General features: G+C 46.3%; 1 protein-coding gene and 2 long non-coding RNA genes across 6 annotated transcripts in view; 2 read left to right on the forward strand and 1 right to left on the reverse strand.

The window, feature by feature from the left end:
• Positions 1 to 689: 689 nt before the first annotated feature.
• Positions 690 to 15620, reverse strand: LOC127389238 (uncharacterized). Of its 4 annotated transcripts, XR_007890589.1 has the most exons (5): positions 15535 to 15620; positions 14212 to 14292; positions 4207 to 5591; positions 1540 to 2784; positions 690 to 793 (listed from the first exon to the last, which is right to left on the reverse strand). It is a non-coding gene; the product is annotated as an uncharacterized LOC127389238 (long non-coding RNA). The 4 variants fall into 4 exon arrangements; XR_007890591.1 differs by lacking the exon at positions 4207 to 5591; XR_007890588.1 differs by having other exon boundaries at positions 1540 to 5591.
• A 973-nt stretch (positions 15621 to 16593) lies between these two features.
• On the forward strand, positions 16594 to 18399 carry CEBPA (CCAAT enhancer binding protein alpha). The gene has a single exon (XM_051629549.1). The coding sequence runs from the start codon at positions 16594 to 16596 to the stop codon at positions 17569 to 17571; it is 978 nt and encodes a 325-aa protein (XP_051485509.1). The 3' UTR covers positions 17572 to 18399.
• A 1615-nt stretch (positions 18400 to 20014) lies between these two features.
• Positions 20015 to 21097, forward strand: part of LOC127389239 (uncharacterized) — a 63784-nt gene continuing 62701 nt past the window's right edge. The window contains exon 1 of the long non-coding RNA XR_007890592.1: positions 20015 to 20569. This is a non-coding gene — a long non-coding RNA (uncharacterized LOC127389239). The remainder of the gene's footprint in view (positions 20570 to 21097) is intronic.

Consider the following 21097-nt stretch of genomic DNA (forward strand, 5'->3'; position numbering starts at 1 on the left):
CTTGCCCTCGTAGGCAGCGCGGGGAGCTGATCCCTCCCGGGCGGGGCGGGAAGGCAGTCCCGGTGCCCCCGGGGCAAGGCGGGCTGGTTTCCTGGGGGGAGTTGCCACGAAATTGCCCCGCGCCCCACTGGCATCAAAGTAGATGGTGCTGTGTGTCTGTGCTGATTGGCATCTCTCTTATTGTTCCTGGGCTGTTAATTAACGCCTGGCAGAGTGTTTCCATCTCCATCCAGCTGCTGTGTGGTTTGCCTCTGCGGGACGTTGTGGAGATAGGGAGGATGGAAGGGATGCCAAAGACATTAGATAAAAATTGTAACTGTTCTTTTGAAAACAGAAATTATGGCAAATTCCTAAATTTCACAGGTTATTAGTTAATTTTCCTTTTAAAACATTTTTAAAAAGAAAGACTAAACACAGGCACAGATTAGGAAACATCTAGATCATTGAGTTAAATGCCTAGCAAGATCATGCACCATTTAATTGATACATGTTTATTATTATAAAATACCTCAATTTTTGTATAAAATAATTTTTGGCCTGTTATATTTTCAAGACACTTTGGTTCACATCTCCTGAACTTTACCTACACAAGTGCAGCATCAAAATGTATGTGCTCACATCTCTTCGGTTGTCTGTGCACAGGCTGTGCTTACGGATCTTCAAGGGAAACACATTTCAGTGCACAGGTGTACGTATAGAAAAAGTAGTTTTTATTTAAGTGCAGAGGTAAAAAGTACCCCTTTGCATGCTACTCCGGTTTAGCATATAGATCTGCTTGGGGAATGTTTTCTATCTGAAAAAAAAAAAAAAAAGAAAGTGAGAAGAATTAGATTTGTTAACACAGTTGCAGAGCTCACTAATGTAAATATAATTACTTGTATTTGCCATTTTTATGGGTGTCTGATCTTTTGAGGGAGTTTTGTTGTTGTTTTTATAAAGCCCTGTGGAAAATAAACTACATTTGCAGAAGAATTCTGAGGATTAGTCTGGGCAAACAGTTTTACTGAGTTCATTACCACGAATATACTGTTTCCTTGTCAGTCATCAAGTGTTTGCTTTAACATCGCTAATGTTTTTCTGTTTCTCAGTTGAAACTGTTACATTTCCTGTGACAGTGATTCATCCGTCTGCAGCTAGAGTGAAATTCCAGGTAAGCATTAAACTTTATCCTCTGCTCACAATGGTTAAGCAAGTGTGTGTTCTTAGGGTGCTTTCCTAGGATTCTAGAGCACTTTATGAGCATTCATTCATTAATCCCCATCAGAGAAAGCTGAAGAAAATAAAATGTAGACCCAGTTATGATTATTTTAAACATTAGAGCCCGTGCATAATTCCGTGCACATAAGGCGCTCCAGAGCTTGGTTAGCATTGTATCCTGTTACAAGAAAAACACCACACAGTGTACTTCAGAGTTTGCAGGATGTTTTTTTCCCCTAGCGTGACAGTAAAAATAGAATATGATGGAAGTGATCTAAAAAGTAATCACAGAAATATAAGGGCAACTGCTCTTGGGATGTGGCATTGAAATACACACCTTACCTGCTTATTTACAAGTTACATGAGCTCTGGAGTCGTGTGTTGCCAGCAGGCAGGTCCCTGTTGGGATGGAGTCCTTTTCACTCTGAGTCTGGATGTGTTCCTATAGCAACAGTCTATCTGTACAACTATAGATAATATTGACATAGGATCTCATTTTCACCTGCAAAATTCAGTTTCATGATTCTTTCAAGACTTTAGTCCTTGAAAAAAATTGCACAGGTATTCAGCATTTTCAAGTAACCTGCATCAAATGATGGTTAGAAGCAGAAAGGCTATTGAGGAAATAGGAACTATCTGTGGGAAGTGGAAGCAGAACGTGTAAAGGAGAGAGAAACCTGTTGGGATTCATTACCCCTGTTCATTACCCACCAAGTATGTTCCCTTAACACTTAAAAAAAATTTAATAATTTCTCTGCAGCCTTCCACTCTACAGTGTAAAAACTGTTTTGCCACAGTCTCATTTCTGTTGTGTCTGACTCCAGTGTTTATGATTGCTACTTCTGTCTTCAAGGGCAATTATTTCTTTGTCCTAAAAAACCCTACAAATACTCTGGACTACAACCAACACTTTAAAAAATACAGTCTTTCTGTAAGCATGCAATTATTTGCCTCCATTTCCCTCATGGGGGAATTTTTTTTACTTCAGACTTGCACCTTTCTATGAAGGTTTACTTTTCACACATCATGGTGCTTGTGTAGTTTTTCTGTCTTGTCTAACATCCATGCCTTTGAATTATTTTAGATGAGAAGTCAGTAATTTCTATTCTAGTGAGTTAGAAGACAGCAAAATAAAAATATTTGTTTATATTATTTACAAGTGGAAATAAACAGACCCCTTAGGTAAAAACACACTGTTCCAGGCTGTGATGTAAAGTGTGTTCATGTATTTCAGGGCAGATGGGCTGAATTATAATTAAATAAAAGCTTTTCTTGGTAAGTGTTACCCCTATTCCCTAGATTTGTTCAAAACTGGGCAGAAATTGCATTCCATATAATCACCAAGCAGATGTCATTCATTCAAGAATATAACAGATATACAAAGTCTGTAATAGAGGTTTTCCCTAATCTTATTATTGCAAACCTCCCTTCTCTTAAGAACCCTTACATTTTGGTATTCCAAGGATTACTCTTCTCATTGAGCACTGACCTGCACCAAGACCATTGTTAGAAATCCAAGTTTTGCAGAGCTGAGGTTATAAATGCTTCAGAAAGCAGAAGGGGTGCTGAGTTTCTTTTATCAGGAATCTGGTTATATTTCAAAAAATGAAATGCAGAACCAAAAGTATTAGCAATACATCTTTGTTTTAAAAACCTTACACTTGTTAAGTACAGAATTTCTGAGTGGTTTTTCAATCCAGATTGATAATTTAAATTATATGAACTTGTCTATTAATAGATGATTTGTCATAGGTGGCCGTTTTGAATAGGTGAAGAGAAAGGAGAGGAAACATTGCTTAGTGGTGACCACTGTGTCAGGATTGTACTTCTAATTCTAGCACTGACTCACTACAGCCTTGGAAAGCTGCAGTACTTTTGTTCTAGAAAACACTAAGTAAAGAAAGGAGCCATCCTGTTCTAATAGCAAACATTCGTTTTATTGTAGCATTGCCTGGAGTTCATTTACAGGAAAAATCCAATGCCTTTTTTCTTTCTCTCTGTGCAGCTAAGAAGTCTTGCAACTAAGCATTTCCAGTTTGTAGTTCTTCATCCTCCAGTACTATTTTCCTTAATAGCAGTTAACAAAATGTTCAAGTTATTCAGATACCTAGGGTTGCTCATTTACATGGGCAGAGTAAAAGGAAAGTTTCTCAAATGGAGGAAGACCAAAAAAACCCAAACAAAACAACAAATAAAAAAACAGTCATTCCCTCCCCACATCTTCAGCACACTTTTGGGTGATAGCAAAATTAATCAGGCCAACAAAGAAATCTTACAGTGTCTGAGAAAAATAGTGTATCACTGATTGCTTTTACTAGAAGCCCAAGCTGTCACTTCCCTAGGTGTTACATGCCACTCTTCTCTCCAGCTACAGCTGTTCCCATTTCCTCTTTTATGTGGGGGATTGAGACTTCATGCGGGATGGACTGGTTTTATCTAGGTAGAATCTGCATTAGTTTTGCTCTGAGATTTAGTTCCTTAACTGATGTATTTTCATCTCATGCTGTTATCAGGAAGTTACATTTTTAATCAGAGGCTTTTAGCTAGCACCTTTAGAATTAGCCAGCTGCATAGGTAAAGGTGTGCCCATTTTTTGCAGGTTTCACTTTTTTTTTCATGTTGTTCTGGTTAGCAGGCTGGATTCTTTTAACGGTCACACAGAGGCAGGCTCCTCTTTCATAGCTACAAGATACTTGTTGATGATCAGTCTATTTTTTAGTGAAACTCAGCCTATGCTTATCCCTCATGCTATCAGGAATTTGTGCTTTAAGCCAAAGTAGCTCAGGATCTCTTGTGTCAATGTTTCGTTTCACAAGATGGAACTTTGAGCTGAGAAGCATACCACTGCACCAGTGGCCTCTTGAGGGGTTTGGAGCTAGAAGGCCATCTCATACCCCAAGTAATCCTTTGTCATCTTGACAATTCTTTATTCTATAGAAACATCAGAATATGCCATTAGAAGCTTTCTTGTAGGTATTTGAAAATATCAAGTGTTTCCCTGAGGATTACCCGATGTGGAAGGAGGTTAGAGGTGTGCCACATTACCCCAAAGTGTTCAGATTTCTGGAAGAGCATCTAGCAAAAAGAAAGAGCACCACATTCATTTACAGGTGTTTTCTTACAGAATTTTACAGTTTTTATCAACCTATGTTTGTGTTTGAGGGGTCTCTGGCTTTGTTCTGATGTTTAGTGATCCAATTAAAATTGGTATAGCCATTGTTGTGAATTGCACTGGGGCTTGGGCTTGAATTTTACCCAAACCTCTTCAGTAATTGTACTAAACAATTCAAACTGCAAGGCTTCTGGTATCTACAGAATGTGACAGATTTGTAGACTCACTGATCAGGAGTTTGCTGCTGTGTGTGTAAAATGTAAGGTGAGGCTGCATAGCTACAGATGAGGAAAAACAAAGTAGATAAATGGATTGAAAGGAAAATGCTATGTACCCTGTGTGTATATGTGCACATATAAAATCAGGTTCAAAAGAGACTTGTTAGAGCTGGACAAGTCTGAGCTAGAATTAATGGCCCACACCTGGGAATAAGAGGTGAATTCTCAAGTATCCAGGTTTAGTAACTGCCACACCTGTCCTATATTCCCAAAAGCATAAATGAGGTCTGCAAGGATTTAGATAGCTTAGTTTATGAATGCACAGTGCCATGGCTCTTTTCCAAGGCATCATCAGTCACTGCATGAAAATCCACACCCATAATTACTAGGACACTATTTGTCACGGACTATACTCTAGTGAAGAACTTTGCCTTATTCATATGATATCAAGAAGAGTAAATAGTTTTAAGGATAAATTTTATTAATTTTACCCAGACTTCAAAATGGTTCTTCAGAACAGAAGTCTAAAGTAAATACCCTTCCAGAAAAGCAATGAAATTGGAGAGGCATAGTTCTGTTTCTTCTTCAGTCTCATGGTGTTGGGAGTATGACGACACAAACTTCTTTCTTATCAATAGCTTTATTATTCCCTGCAACCTATATGACCTCTGAAATACCATAAACCCTTCCATGAATAGCACTTGAAAAGAAGAAAGAATCTGAGAGCTTGTCAGCTGGCAGGGGATAGTCCACCTGATTGTTTACTCTGCCCCACTTCTTTTGACAGACACGAATAGAAAACGAGTGATTTATGCCTGGATCACATAAAATACGCGGGAGGAAAACTTGAGAAAGCCTACTGGTAATTCCAACATGTCTGTCACTGAACTATTACATCTAGAGGATTTTTTGCTAGATAATCAATGACAGTGATACTTCTGTCAGGCAAGCACTTTATCTCTTGTCCCCAACAGAAAGGAAGAGAAGTACTTATCTCAACAGTGCCATCCTCCTTCCAGAAAGTGATTCTCCACATTTGGTGAGTTAACTGTTTTTTCTGCCTCCTGAAATGGAAACAAATTCTAAAGAAACAGTGGAGCACAGCTCTATGCTCTTTGGCTCTGCATACTTTCTAACATACTATAGACTCCCAGAAGAACAAAGCAAGTATGCTTATACTTGCAGGCACATGACTGTCTCTGGTATAGTGAATTTACCAGACACAATCTAGTTTCTATTACTTAAAAATGCCACAGCCAAATTTGTAGAAAAAGCCACTTTGGTAGGCTCCAGGGACAACAATGTCACTGGAGAAGGGCTCATCTGATTTTCCTCTACTCTCAGCAGTAGCTAGATCAGATTTCCCTCTAACAGGTAGAAGAAGTTTTATGCTCCCTCCATTGCTAGCATGTCCTTTGAGGTCATGTTTCTGCACCTTACTAGCCTCAAACACCAACTCAGCAAATCTCTGCATGGAGGAAATTCTTACCATTCTGAGTTGTTTAGCCATTGTGCGGGGGTTTCCTGCACCAGGCATGATTTATTTGGTCAGAAGTTCTTACACAGTTAAGACATCAACTGGGATTATCAGGAATTTTTGCCCAAGGAAAGAATTCAGGATCAGCAATCTTACAACAAAGTTGATGTTGATGATTTAGAGGGGAACAGCCTGTCTCCAAAAATATGGGACAAAAAAGAGTGACATGCAAAGGAGAAGTTGACAGGAACACAGAACACTTGAAAACATATTGAACCTGCTCTTGTAGACTTCTAGTGGTGCATGTGCACTGACAATCAATATAATTCCAGAAGCCACTTGGCAGAGACTGAGACTGACTCTGCTGAAGTGTGGTGGCTTCCCTGAAGACTATTTCTTGACATACCCAGTGTGTGCTGAACATACACTTTCCAAAAAGGACTTTACCAAGGGATGCACACTCATAGAAACCTTCAAAGCTCAGAATGAATATGTTAGAAATCACAATCGTTGAGGCCCTTCTCCAGGGACTACAGGCACTGCTTTGAAGTTGCCCACAGGCCTGGTGAAAATGTGGTTTGCTAGTTGGAGAGAAGGGCTTTGCTTACTGGGAAATGGAATTATTTGAGATACGTTGTTTCTGTGTACCTTCACCTCCTGTCCTCTTTTTCCTCTGGTGTAAAGCCCTTTGATATTAAGGGACTCAGCAGGTGCAATAAAGCTGAGTGTCACACATGTGCTCGTCTTTTCCTTCCCATGAACAAAATGAAGGCAGGACAAGTGCACACAGTTGTGTGTGTACTCCTAGCAGGAATATGCACAGAGGCAACCACTCCCAGAGAACTCCAGCAATGCTAACAAGCTAATGTGGGATGTTGTGCTTTGCTGGCGCTAGAAAGAACTGGAAAACCTAGGGCACAAATTCCAATGCCTTAAGTACAAAAAACTTACAACAAAAATATTTAATTTGTGTGGATGCTGACTTAATGAAGGGCCATTTATTCAACACTACTGTGTGGCTTGAGGAGAGAACACTGCAGCATATTCTGAAGCAGTCTATATGTCTTTGGCTTTCATCAAGTGAAGGCAGACTACCTGTGGCCGTAGGCTTAGTGCGAGTTCACAGGTGGCTGTCAGACCCTTCATGCTATAGCAGCATTGGTTGTTGAGCTGTGGGAATGCTGAAGAGTGTGCATGTGTTTACCTTCTGAGTATTTTAAAATAGATTTTTGAAAGATTTTCAGTAGGTTTGTCACATGTTCTGATACTCTACCTCCAGGTGGATTTATTTTTTTTAAGTCCTAACCGAAATATGTGGATCCAAGGCCTTAGAAGTATTTCAGTGCTGCAAGAGAGATTTGACTGAATAGCTCTGAGCCCACTGAAGCAAACAGGCAAGGGGCACTGGGACAAGGTCTGGCAATCTGGCTTCCTGAAGACTGAGTTTGCAGTTGATGCATCAGAACATCTGAGCTCTACCTGCAGCACTGCCCTAGTTTGAACACTTAGCCTTTCCACACTGATATTTAGGGTTTGATTTTCTTCCATAAAATACAGGCACCAGTTTTTGCATATCCAGTGGAACCAGCAGCTGAGCTTGCACAGCCTCAAACTTTTATCAGTGCCATGCCAGGCTGGGTAAGTGATGTTTATTTCAGTTTATTAATGAAGGAGAAAAGTAATTCCTATGTGGTCTAGGACCTACCATATAGGCAAATGATCTCTTGATGATTGTCAGCAATTGTTTCTTTGACCCAAAACAAAGTTCTGTGCTGAGTTACACTTCTCTGTCCTTCTCTTCTGGCAGCTGAGTGTCAGTTTGCTGACAACCAGCATGCTACGGGTTCTGTGGCATGCAGGGGTTTAAATCATCATCTTCCTTTTAATATCATGAATTTTAGTAAAATAAAATCCAGTACTGTAGCACCCAAGACTAAAACATGTTGCATTAATTCTTTTTAGTCATAAATGTCAGCAGTTCGTACTGCTCATATTTCCCATTAATAGAATGTTGGGTTTTCTTAAGGAATGTAGAATTTATGCTCATATTAATATATTACATGCAATTTGCATAAAATTAGCATCTAGTTTAACTGTTTGGGACTGAAAGAATTATTCAGTGTGAATAATTCAGACTTCAAAAATTTATTCCCATTTCCTATCTTTAATTATAGCAGCAGGAAAAAAAAATGGAAGTTTATGCAGTATGGGAACCCAATTAATAGCTGGTTCATTTTTTACTTAGAAATACAAGTAGTTTGCAAGGACTTTTTGTAAGTCACATGACATTGTTTCTGACTCCTAGGTGAAGGGCTGTGCCTTTTCAGCATTGTTTCTTGAGGATTTAGAAACCAAAGCATCTTGCAAACAGCCTAGGACTGTCACTGGCTTTTTGCTTTCTGAATTATTACTGCAAACAAAGTATCATCTTTATGCTTCCATAAAGTGAATGAAAAATATGATGGCTTCCATTAAAGAAGTCTTCTGATTTTATTCATATAAATTCTGATAATATTTACCTAAAGCACTCTGTAACTCAGCTGTCAGCTGCCTTTCAAAACTAAGCAGGAGTGGTTTGTTCCAAGCATCATAACTTCAGGTAGCCGGTTCCGTTTCCTCTGAAACTTTGAAATGTCCTTGTAACCTCCCAGCTTTAGTTTCTATATTTTTATGGGACTGTGATCCTTTCAGGAAAGACCTACTGATTGTTAGACTCACCTGGTTTGTGATTAACTCTTATTGCACTTAAGATAAAGATTTGTTTTACCCAAATCGTAAGATTCCAGTTTGAACAGAAAAATGTAAATGCAAAAATCCAGTGGAACTCATGCAGTGGTGAGCAATGTGTTGTTATTTTTATGAACAAGACTGACACGCTGAATGTCACTGTGTGCAACTCTGTTTCTATGAAGGCTCAGAGGGCAGAATAGGTGTTAACTCAGTCAGCAGGAGTGCCAGATCCTTTTGCTGGATGTTTTCCAGTGACCTTTGGAATCTCTGCAGGGAACAAAGGGCCATTTCTCATGTCACCCACAAGTGGTTGGAGGAGAGCTGGTGCTGCCCCATCTGCCTGCTGCATGGTCAGCCTTGAGGTGGAGTCACTTTGTGGCAGGGTCAAAGTGCTGCAGATGGGAATTTCAGCACTGTATGCCAGCTCTTTAAGTATGTTCTTTGTGCTGTGTTTGTTCTTAGGAGAGTCAAGGAAATTCTGATGCCAGAAATACCACTATTCCTAACTTGAAGCTGATAACAAAACTGCAATTTCAAGCTGAGGGTGCCTCTGACTTGCTTCCTTCCTCTGTGCACCTGTTGTTCGCTGGTGCTGGTGGTTGCTTTGATCATGATTTGGATTCATTGGTGATGTCACCAAGTGACTCTAAGAACTTTGCAGAGCTTCCTTGTGACTCCCTCCCTCTCTCTGCCTTTGACATTGTTCCATTTAGTAGGCCAACTCCTGCTTAGATTACTCATGCCAGTAATCCCTGGGCTAGCAGTGGGATAATTAGAGAAAGCTGAGATTAGCTTAACAGGGAGGTCAAATTTTCAGATACAAGACAGCATCCACAGTGAGCAGTAGAAGTACTTTCTATTAGTATAGAGTCAATACTTGTAAAATCTGACATTTTAAAATATGAGTCAAGTGTGGCCCCAAAATTTTCTGCCATCAAAGTCAAACACTTTATGACATTAATAAAAGAAGGGTTGCACCAAAGGTATATTACCTTCATATTTCCAGGTCTTAGCCCCTAATTCCATAGAACCTTTGAGCATCGAATCTTTGCAGGCTGGAATCAAGAACCATCAGCTACAGCATAGTGAGGCTGTCCCATTGTCTGACTTGTGAATCCCACAATAGCTTCAAGGTAAGAGAAGTGTAAAAGGCCCAGCAGATCCTTGAGTTCTCTGAGAGGCCTCATGCAGTTCTTATCCTGCTGAAGCCTGCCATAGATTTATCAATGTGTTCATCTGTGGAACAACAGCATGAGGCTTTAACATCTGCATTGTACTTTTTATCACATTTTTTGCTCTTTAGTTAATTTTGATCCTTGTAAAATTCTGCTCTGAAGGGGAATAAAGTTCATTTAGAGAGAATAAAAACATGGAACTTAGCCCATGTCAGGGACTGAGTTTTGTGGCAGGATGTTTCATGTACTAAAATACATAATTAAGAAATGGCAGGACTCTGTTTTTACAAGCTGGTCTTCCTCTTCCTTTCCAGTCCCATCGCACTCACTTTTCATACCTTTTTCTTCTGATTCTAAATTGTTTTTGTGGCAAAGGGTATTTTTCTATACTTCTGGAAAGTGCCTAACATATTCTGGTATTTCCATAATATAAATATTTTTGTCTTATTTTTGCAGATAGTCTTAGGAAAATGTCTACAGTGCAAACAAAAACTGCTTAGAAAGAGTGATGAAGTCTGAGCCACACTGCAGCATCTTCTTTTTCAAAGTTTTTTGAAGTCAGCAAAAAGTAACATCTAGGTCAGTGGCAAGGTTCCTCATTCCTTAAGTAGTCTTTTCAAAATGTTTTAGCCCACCTTTGTAAAAGTACCTTCTGAAAATCAGATTATTTGCTATTGGCTATACGTGGTCTCCTTACACGTTGCCAAGTTACACTTACCCCAATAAACTACCTTTTGCATTAAAAGAACAGATGTGAATAATGTTACAGGATGACTAAGTGAATATTTTCAAGGGATTAGTGCCAAGTCAGAACATGTGTATGACAGCCAAACAAGGGTATTCTACTCTTGTGGAGCTCAGTGTTACACTGCAGTGTCTACATAGATGTGTGCTGGAATAGTCACCAATATAATACATGTGCTCAGCCTTAGCCACTACTTTAGTTAGTATTGAAAATCAGTATTTTTGAGAGGAGCTGATAATAATAGTACACTTTGAGTATCAGAGTGATGCTCATACAAGTGAGGAGATGCTATTGCTCTAACTAGTAGGATTTTGTTGAATAGTGATGCTAACCCAGGTGTGCAGTCCAGCTGACTTCATGCATGATGACTTATTGAGACCCTGTTATTTCAGTATCTAGTTTTAGGTGCAGCTTAGGACATTGAGATTTGTGAGCCTGAGTTCCCTGCATAGCTCATTTAGGCACTTTGAGAGCATCTAAATTACATGCCTGAAGTTGGTGTGACCTGAGTGCAAACACAGGTAGAAGCCATGTTGCAGTTTCCTGGATTTACAAGGAGCTTAAACCTCCAGTTTTGGATTACATCTTGGATGATGCCATGAGAAGCAGCCAGCCATATTCTAAGTGTTACAGTCTTTGGAGAGTATTTTGATAACACTTTTCTCCTAAAAGCAGAGTTGGGAACTGAGTTTGGAGTATCATAACTACCCTATTACTATTCACTTCAGAATTTATTTCAAGATAGAAGGTAATTGAACTTTTTAATTAAAAATAGTTAAAAATATCAAGGAAGTGTATGAAAAATAAGGTGTTTCATTTGCAGGGAAGCAGTAATCAAACTTCTGCATGCTCACTGGTTGTGCTATTAGCTCAGAACGTAGGAGAGATTAAATTCTGAGCTTTGCTCCCTATTTCTTATATGGCCAATATCTAGCTGTGAAATAGAGAGTAACAACAGTGCTCCACCTCCCAGAGATTGTGAGCATGAATGAATTAAAGATCCTGAGCTATTCATGATGAGAGAAACCATGAAGTTTGTAAGGTAGACAGAAAATTGGAAAGTAAATTCAGATGTGAAAGAAGGGAGGTTATTGTTTAGTCTGAGTTAAAAGTGTAGAGAGACCATGGATGATTTGTGGATAGGCCAAATATTCAGGAAAGGGATAATTGATGCATACCAGCAGGAGAACTGTAAACATAATCCAGGGAAGTCTTCAGGCAAAGGTCATGGCCTATTATTGCAGATGAAAACAGTATAGTGAGAGGTGGGGACCAATACTATCACATCCTTTTTTTGTGGTATTTCAGCTGTGGTCTTTGTAACAGAACTTAATCGTGTATCTGAAAAGGATTCAGAATATTCTGAGCACCATGAATATGGTCCTAACTATAAAAAAGAAACTATTTATGTAATGGCTCATTAAGGATACAAAAACTGTGAAAGGATAAACCACTTACAACTTCACAGACTGATTGTACATGATTACAGGAGACAGGTTGGGAATGGATTGGGTTATGAGCGCTGTTTGAATGGATGTGAGCAGTAACCAGACAAATGGAAGTGAAAAGATGACCCCAGGCAGCTGCCTTTGTACTTGCAAAGCATTGAGCTCTCAGGAGAGGAAGCAGAAGTCAGTAGAGCACAAGGACAGGGAGGGTTGAGGATATGGTCATAAAGACCCTGAAGACAAGAGGAGTGTTACAAAAAAGGGAAGAAGAAGATAGCATGGATTTGAGTTGGTTCACCTTGGAGTTGTAAACAGTGTTTCTCCAAAGGAGAAAAGATGTAATGATAATTAAATCATCTGTCATTGGACCAAACTGCACATCAAAAATGGTAATCAGTCACCGGGTGCCTTGCCCAGCTAAAGGGAAGGTCCTGTTGACTTGTCATACCATGCTGATCTACCTACTGCCCTCCAAGGCTTTGGCACGTAAAGACCTTTCCTTTGAAAATTGTCATGTGTGGCAGCTTTTATGTGCACTATCATGTTTCCCCTCCCTGGGGCAGAAAACACAGGAGAGGGGAGAAATTTGTGTTTCATTACACCATAAGAAGTAAGATGTTAGATTGCCAGCTCTTTATTCGCATAGGCAACTATTGCTGATCCATCCCCGCCTCCTCCCCTGGTGCACTTGGGGCACAGCACTACACCCAGCTGAGGATAATGTCCCCTTGTCACATCCAAAACAGCCGTAGTGTCCTTTCTGCTCCACAGTGCCCACTCCTGCCCCAGCCAAATCTGTTTCCTTTCCCCCCCAACCCTTGCTGCAGGTGGGAGAGAGGAGAGGTTGGGCTGTGCTGGCAGTCACCCCAGGAAGTTTTGCATGCAGACATGACATTCTGGAGCCTTGTCAGCAGCAATGAAATATTGTAGTTTAACAAGGTAGTAAAATAAATGTGTAATAGCACTCTGATTCTTAACAGGGCTGCCACATGCCATGTTCTGTTCATACTTCTGAGCTGGTGGGTCAGAAAGCAAGAGTGCTGTGCTTCCCACACACCCTTTAGAGCCAGCCTGGATCCTGTAGCCAGGTAACCCATTTTGCAGCCCATGGGAGTCAAAGGCCTGAGAACAGCACAGGAGCTGAATTCGGGTGAAATGACAAGACTTCAGCATTCCAGTGCAATTAAAAACTCTGAAGAGTCACAAAATTCGCTTATATAAACCAGATAGTTAGTTTCCTTCACTACTAGTAGAAACCAGCACAGCTGACTTGGTATAAGTGATGTTTGGTTCTGTTTGAGTTGTGGAGTAGTTCTCCCTTCCTCCCCTAGCTGCTACACAGTGAGATCTGCCTTGAGATGGAAGAATAGCACCCTCAAGAGTTGACAGCCAGGCTGCTTCAGGGTTCTATAGTATGCATCACACATCCTTCCTCTTTTAGTTAAATTAACTCCCTGACACATATAACTGAAGCAATGAAAACAAAAGTTTTCTCCTGATATTAGATGGAAATATTTAGTATCGGTCACTGTTGATATGAATGTGGAAATACGCATTTGTGCTTGTTTGAGGGATGAGCAGCTTCTAAATATTTTTTTTGCCTTCAGAGAAAGGGGGACAATAAAAAGAAAAAGAATTATCTTGTTTGTCTAAGTCTGGGAACCTCATTTTTATAACATATTAAAACAATTTGAACAGGAATGCATATTTTCATGTAAAAAGAGATTATTGAAAAGTTTTTAACTTAGATAAAAGGGGTCTATGTAAAAAACAAAACAAAACAAAAACTGAGCAAACCAGTCCTTAAATTGCGGGGACTTGTTTGTTAATTACAGTAATTAGGAATGGAATTTGATCCTAAACTTTCTGATTTACTTTGAATTTCTTTTAATATGTGGGTAGGCCTTAATTTCAGAATAATTACAAAATGTGAGAGCGTTTTAAGACTACAGAGGCGTAGGTATTGTTATTAAATTACAAACTTAGTAATATGATTCTGCTGTTTCATGCAGCTCTGGCCTTTTATTTTCAATGTCCATGGCCTGTGCCTGTTTCTGCCAACTTCAGTCAGATAAGGCCTTTCAAAAGCACTGGCTATAAACTGCTTACCAGCTACTATTCCAGATGATATTTCTCGCAGCAGGCAGAAGGTCCATCTCTGGGTTGGTTCCTCTTCTGGGAACTGGTTCACTGGAGTAGAACAAGCAGAATTTGGACAGTCAGATGCAGTCAGAGACATTTTGCTCTCTGAAGCATCCAAAACTCACTTCTGTCACAGACTTGAGGCTTTTCCTCTGTATTATGACTTTGTTCAGTGTCAGTGCTACAGCTCCCCATGGACCACTGAAACACCCCTGCGAGGCACTGCTTGTGCACTGAAGCCAACATAATTTTAGAAAACAGACTATATAAAAAGAATTTAGGATTTATTTTTTCTGTTGATAGTGAAAGGTGAAAAGTATATTCTCTACTCTGTAAATTAATATGTTTCCCTGCTGTAATTGCAGAATCCATTCTTCCAAGAGGATACCAGGATGCAAAAGCCAACTGACTCCACTGGCCTCCCTTTTTGCTCATGAACTAGAGGCACACATGTGCCTTGTGTGATACAGAAACATGGGCTCCTGGTACATTGCAATTTTGTTTCCTGTTTAAGACTTTGTCAAATATTTTTAATTGCAAGGAATCTGTCAAACCCCTTCTGAGCAAGGAATTTACTTTCACAAGTTTCTGGCTTACTAGAACATCCAGGAGTAAGAATTACAGCTTTTTTTTTTTTTTTTTTTTTTTTTTTCTCCAGCCATCACTATCTTTGAATTGTTTTCTCTGCAAATCCTCCTGTAGCAACTTGAGGCCTGCACCTGCTCCAACGGCCTTGACATCTCCTTTTTCTGTGCCACTTTCAAAGGGACCTTCAGCCCCAGCAGAGGTCAAGTCCCAGGGAGCTTCCTGAGGCGCTCGTGGGAGAGACACAAGGGAGGACTTAAACAGCTCTACTGCAGACCGAGAGGGATCACAGCAGGAGGAAACTGTGTGCATCCTCACCCCCCCCCCCCCCCCGAGCTGAAGCTTGAAGCCGGGTCTCCTAGGAAGGCTGCGCTTTGCACAGGGGCTGCTGTAGGAACATCCCCTGCTGCTCGGGGGAGAGGAGTCGCGGTGGCTGCGACACGCGGCTTCTCCCTCCATCCCCTCGGTGCGGGAGCAGCGATCGCCGCCTCGGAAGCCGCCAGGAAACACAGGCTGGGAAGGCAAACAGCGTCTCCACGGAGGCTGCCGCCGCGGGGCTGGGCACACGCCCGGGTTACCCGGCTACTGCTGCCCCGAGGGTCCGGCTGCGCCCGGGTTTATCTCGGGTAAACTCCAGGAGCCTGTCCGCACCCGACACTGGTCGAGATTGCTGTGTATGCATTTTGGGAAATGTAATTACATTACCTGCTCGATTCGTGTTGGGAGTGAGGGGGGAGATACGCGTGTTTCTCCCTCCCCTCCTACGTGCGGGGAAAGCCGTGGGGCTGCCGGTGTCGGGAGCGCGGCGCTCGGCCTGACGCCGCGGGCGGCACCGGGGCCCTTGGCCCGCAGGAGGCCCGGCTGGGGCCGTCCCGTCCCAGGAGGACAGCTCCTCCGGGCTTGACGGACCGACAGAAAGCGCAGCAGCAGCCAGCAGTCCCCAGCCGATCACCGACGAGCAGAGCGGAGCTGGGAAGGCTCCGCTGCCCCCCGAGGTTTCCCGCCCAGCGACAGGCACCGGTCAAGCTGCGCCTGGGGCCCCGCAGGGAAGCCCGGCGGGGCGAATATTCCCGACTGGCCAAGTGTTTGCAAGTACGCGTGGGTGACGGTGAACTTTGAGACTTTCTTCGTAGCGCGGCCGGGGAGTCGCTCGGCGCAAGGCTGGGAGCGGGCGGTGGAATGAATGTACCAGCCGCCTTTGGCCGCTCTGCCCCGCCAAGCGGCCTCGGGCAGGGAGGGCGCAAAGTCCCCGCGCCGTTTCTCCGGGCCTCTTATCAGCTCCGAGCCTCCTTGGCGGGGGTAGCTCAGCGCCCTCCGAGCTCGGGGCGGCGGGGGGTCCGGGGCTTGCGGGCCGCTGTCCCTGCGGCGGCTCCCGGGGGAGGGCGGACAGACGGCGCTGCCCTACCGGGCGCTAAGACCCGGCTGCGAGGTGGTCAAAGGTTCCCAGCGGGAGGTTTGGACACTAGAGGGCGATCCCTGGCCCTGCTGCGGGGGTGTATATATACGGCACGCAGGACCGCGGCAACCCACTAGCAACAGGGCAGGCAGGCAGCGAGCGGGGCTCGGCCGGGCTGGGGCTGGGGCGGGGGACGGGCTCCGGACGCGCCGCGCCGAGCTGTGCCGTGCCGCGCCGAGCTGTGCCGCTCGCCGCCGAGAGCCGGGGTGCCGCGGGCTTGGTAGAGCCGCCGCTGCCGCTGCCGCCGCCCCGTCCGAAACCTGGATTGCAGGAGCCCTTCACCATGCCCGGCAGACTGTAGGTGCTTCATGGAGCAAGCCAACTTCTACGAGGTCGACTCCCGGCCCCCGATGAGCAGCGGCCAGCACCACCAGCTTCAGACTCCCCTGTCTGGCAGCGCCTACAGCTACAGAGAGGCTCCCTCGGCGGCGGCACCTGCTGCGGGCGGCGCGGAGCTCGGCGACATCTGCGAGAACGAGAACTCAATCGACATCAGCGCCTACATCGACCCCGCCGCCTTTAACGACGAGTTCCTAGCCGACCTCTTCCAGCACAGCAAGCAGCAGGAGAAAGCCAAGGCCATCCTGGCCGGGGATTTCGACTTCCACAGCATGCATGGGGCCGGCGCCGCCGCCTCGGCGCCGGGGCACCAGCAGCAGCACCACCAGCAGCCGCTCTTCGGCTGCGTGGCCGGCTACGTGGACGGCAAGCTCGACCCCCTCTACGAGCGCATCGCCGCGCCCGGCTTGCGGCCGCTGGTTATTAAGCAGGAGCCCCGCGAGGAGGAGGAGGTCAAGTCGGCGGCCCTGTCGGCCCTCTACCCCCACCACGCTCCGCAGCAACACCCGTCCCACCTGCAGTACCAGATCGCCCACTGCGCCCAGACCACCATGCACCTCCAGCCCGGGCACCCGACGCCGCCCCCCACGCCCGTGCCCAGCCCGCACCACCCGCACCACCCGCATCCCCCCGGCGGCCTGCCCGCCGCCGGCGCCCTCAAGATGATGCCCGCGGACCACCGGAGCAAATCGAAAAAGACAGTGGACAAGAACAGCAACGAGTACCGGGTGCGCCGGGAGCGCAACAACATCGCGGTGCGCAAGAGCCGGGACAAGGCCAAGCAGCGCAACGTGGAAACGCAGCAGAAGGTGCTGGAGCTCACCACCGACAACGAGCGGCTGCGCAAGCGGGTGGAGCAGCTCACCCGGGAGCTGGAGACTCTGCGGGGCATCTTCAGGCAGCTTCCCGAGAGCTCCCTGGTGAAGGCCATGGGCAGCTGCGCCTAAACCCGCGCCGGGACTGGCGGGGCCGCCGCGGCCGCTGCCGGGCTGCCCCCGCTCACCTATAGATACTATACATACCGGAGCGCAGCGATCTCAGATTGTTTCGAGGGGAGTGGGGGGGGGTGGGGTTTTTGTTTTAACAATTTACGACCAATACAAGAAGCCAGGCAGCTGTAGTATTAAAAGGTTTGTGCCTTAGGGGTGACACACGAATAAGCTGAAAACATGGTGGGTTTTATAAGGAGAAGGGTGAGGGGAAAGAAGAAATTAAAAAGCCCACGTGTCTACACAGGGTAAATAACAATAATAATAATAGTAATAAAGCACACATAGCAATCCAGATGTGCCTTAAAAGCTGGCTGCAGGAGCTCTGGGGCTTTCTGTTCTCCCCAGTCTGGCAGGGCGCAAGGAAAAAGGGCTAGGGATGTGCAGGCTTGAGGGACAGGGCATCTGGGGGTGCTGGCCAGGCCCCCCCAGCTGGGCTGCAGTGCAGCTACAGGGAGGTGGTGAGGAGAAGAGGGCTGAGGCTGAGGGACCCGCAGCACCAGATGCCTGTGTGGAGCACTGAGGTGGGGGGCTGCCGGACTGCTGCCAGGACTGTCCCAGCCTGGCTGGGCTGCCTCTGCCGACCCTTGTCCCCTGCCTTGGCTTGGAGTGGGGCAGGGGCTGTCACCGCTGCAGGACCAATGGACAGCCTGGAGCAGCAGCTTGCCAGGGAGCATGGCGAGCTCCCTCCATCAAAAGGAAGAGCAGCAGTGTCTTGTACTGTATGTCACAACGTGGCGAAGCACAAATGAATAAATACCTATTGATGCGGGTATTTACTATGAACTTTCAGTGTATTTTGCTTTATTCCAGGACATTTAGCTCCTCTCCAAGTCTCTTGTCTGCCCAAGCTGTGCCTCATTTAATGTGAAAGCCTTTCTGTGTATACTAGCTACACTTTATTTTTATTGCATTACTTAGGTCTTTGCCATCACACGACTTTCTTATCTGGTGACAGAGACTATGCCCTTGTGCTGCAATGTTATTTTATTATTAGTGTGGGTGGGTGAGCGTGTGTTGCGTCCTTCATGTTGTCCTAGGCTGGCCACTGCCCCCGGACCCCAGGGCAGGGGTGCCTGGGAGGGGGCAGGGGGCTGTGGGGCTGCAGGACACCAGTGGTGGGGTAAGGAGGCTTGTCCCTGGTGCCTGCAGCACCTTTGGACTCTGGAGCTTCTCCCAGGGCAAGAGAAAAATAAACAAACAGGCCCACTTCCAGGGAGTGCTGGTCGCCATGCAGAGCGTTTCTTCCTCATGTTGTAGCTGCACAAGAATTTGTCCAGTTGAGACAGTATGACGGGAGAAGAGAACGAGGTGGAGATGTGAAGCTGTTTGAAAGCATGACAGTGGGAATGCAGTGCTGGGTGTGTGTGTGTGCGTGTGCCATGTGCGTGTGCAGCGTGTGTGTATGGGTATGTATACATACAGTATATGCACACACCTTGGTGGGTTTTTTTGAACTGGGGGGGGAGGGCAGGGGCTGCATATAAAGTTTGTCGGAAGCCCTGGTTATGTTCATAAATAAACAGCATATATTCTACCATAACCACCCGCCTCTCTTGAGTGTTTCCAGTTTTTTCTGTAGCTGGAGCATTAAAGTCTTCCTCATCCACCAGACCACACATCCCGCTCTGCCCCAGCACTCCTTCCCCTGCCAGGACTGGTGACCAAAATGCCTTCCCGGAGCACAACTCCCTCGCTTTCGCCCCAGAGAAATAAATACACGGTTGCCTTTAAGAGAACGGCAATTTCCTAAATACTTGTGGTGTCAGCTGTGTGTCTGTGAGTCACTCTTCACCCTTCCACCCTCCCCGTGGCTGGGCTGGGGGCTCGTCCAGCCTGCGACGAGCCCGCTGCCTCTTCCCCAGGGGCTTTAGGACACGGTGAAGGGCGGCCGGGGGGGACAGGGAAGGCGTCAGGGCGACGAGGACACGCAGCCCACCCGCAGGCGGGCTCGGGGCCGGCAGCCCCAGCCAGGGGCTCCGTCCGGCCTGGCAGCCCGCCGGGCCGTCTCGGGGACGCCGCGGGTCTCCAGCAGGGCGCAGGGGACGGCCGCTCAGCCGGGGCACGGCGGGGGCTTGCGAAAGGACGCGGCGGGGAGGGCCGGGCCCCGCTCGCCCGTCAGCGCTGCCGCTGCCCGGCCCTGCCCGGCGAGACGCGGCCCGCGCCCCTCCCCTGCCCCAGGGAGTTTCGCCCCGGCCGGGCAGGGGCCCGGGGGGCACGGCCCGGGCCGGGGGGGCACAGGCGGCTCCCGGCCCGCGCGCGGACGGAGGGAGGCGGCGCGCGGAGGGAGGCGATAGGGCCTCGCGCCGTGAGGCGGGAAGGGGCGGCTCGCGCGGCGGAGGCGGCTCCGGCCGGGCAGACCCGGCGCTGCCCCGTGCGGGCCCTGAGGTGAAGTAACGCCCGGCCCGGGCCGTGGCGCAGTGCCCTGGCGTCCTGAGGGGAGGTCGAGGGCCTCCCCGCGCCGGTCGCCGCTCGTTCCCGCTGCCACAGCCTCCCCTCCGCCGAGGCTCCGGGCCTGGGCACGGACGGTCGGCCCAGGGTTGCGCCTCAGGTGTGTGAGGAAAAGCCGCTCCGGGCCCCGTCCCTTTCGGCAGCACCTGTGTGATCCGTGTCTGGGGGAGGGTGATTCTCCTGAGAGCCCTATTGTTCGTTGCCCCCACGGTGGCAATGTCTTGGCGACTGCAGAAATTGAGCACCCCGAAGACAAGAGGTCTGGATCCGCAGGTGCCTGACGCCTTGGTGCTCGGGCCGTGAGGCAGCGGGTTCCTCAACATGGCGCCCAAGGCGCGGCGCCGGTGCCGCCCCGTGCCACACGGTCGGTGGGGGCAGCTCAGGGTGCCGAGGGGCTTCTCCTCCTCCTGGTGAGGTTCATGCCGCTCTGCAGAGTGGAGGAAAAGTAAAGCTGCTCCTCCAAGATCCTCTGTGACAGTCGGTCTGCAGGCAGTCATTGGTCAAGGTGGGTAAAAGGAGTGTGGATCAGGAGTACAGATTTTATTTTTCAGTTAGGTGTAAATCAGGGGGTTCAGAGCTGGTAATTTTCCAATAGGAGAGCTAAATTCTAGTGATATCAGTCAAAAATAATGACTTTTACTTGTGCTTCCTCCCTCCCCCAGCTCTGCAGAGCTGTACTCCTGTCGGGTGTGATGTGCCTTACTGAGTAATGCTGTCCGACGTGTAAAGTGGGGAAACGCTGTTATCATTTGAGCAAGTATTATTGCAGGGTATATGTGGGAGGGACTGTAATCTAGTGGTTAGAGCATGGGAATATAGTCCTGGTCGTTTGAGTTATGTTCTGAACTGTGACTCACCGTGTGCGTGTGTGGTTTCAGCAAATCATTTATGGCCTCAGACAAAACAGATTTTTTCCATTAATTTAAATGAACTGTAGATTAAACAGGCCTTCAGTGGCAGAAGAATCAACCATTCTATGATTCAAAATTAAGATCACCGATCTACCACATAGGTGTTTCAATAGTTATATAAA

Source organism: Apus apus, chromosome 11 (genome assembly GCF_020740795.1).
Source record: "Apus apus isolate bApuApu2 chromosome 11, bApuApu2.pri.cur, whole genome shotgun sequence".
In the NCBI taxonomy this organism is placed as follows: domain Eukaryota; kingdom Metazoa; phylum Chordata; class Aves; order Apodiformes; family Apodidae; genus Apus; species Apus apus.

Coding starts and splice junctions, on each gene's coding strand:
- CEBPA (XM_051629549.1), top strand. CDS start 16,594: ATGGAGCAAGCCAACTTCTACGAGGTCGACTCCCGGCCCCCGATGAGC.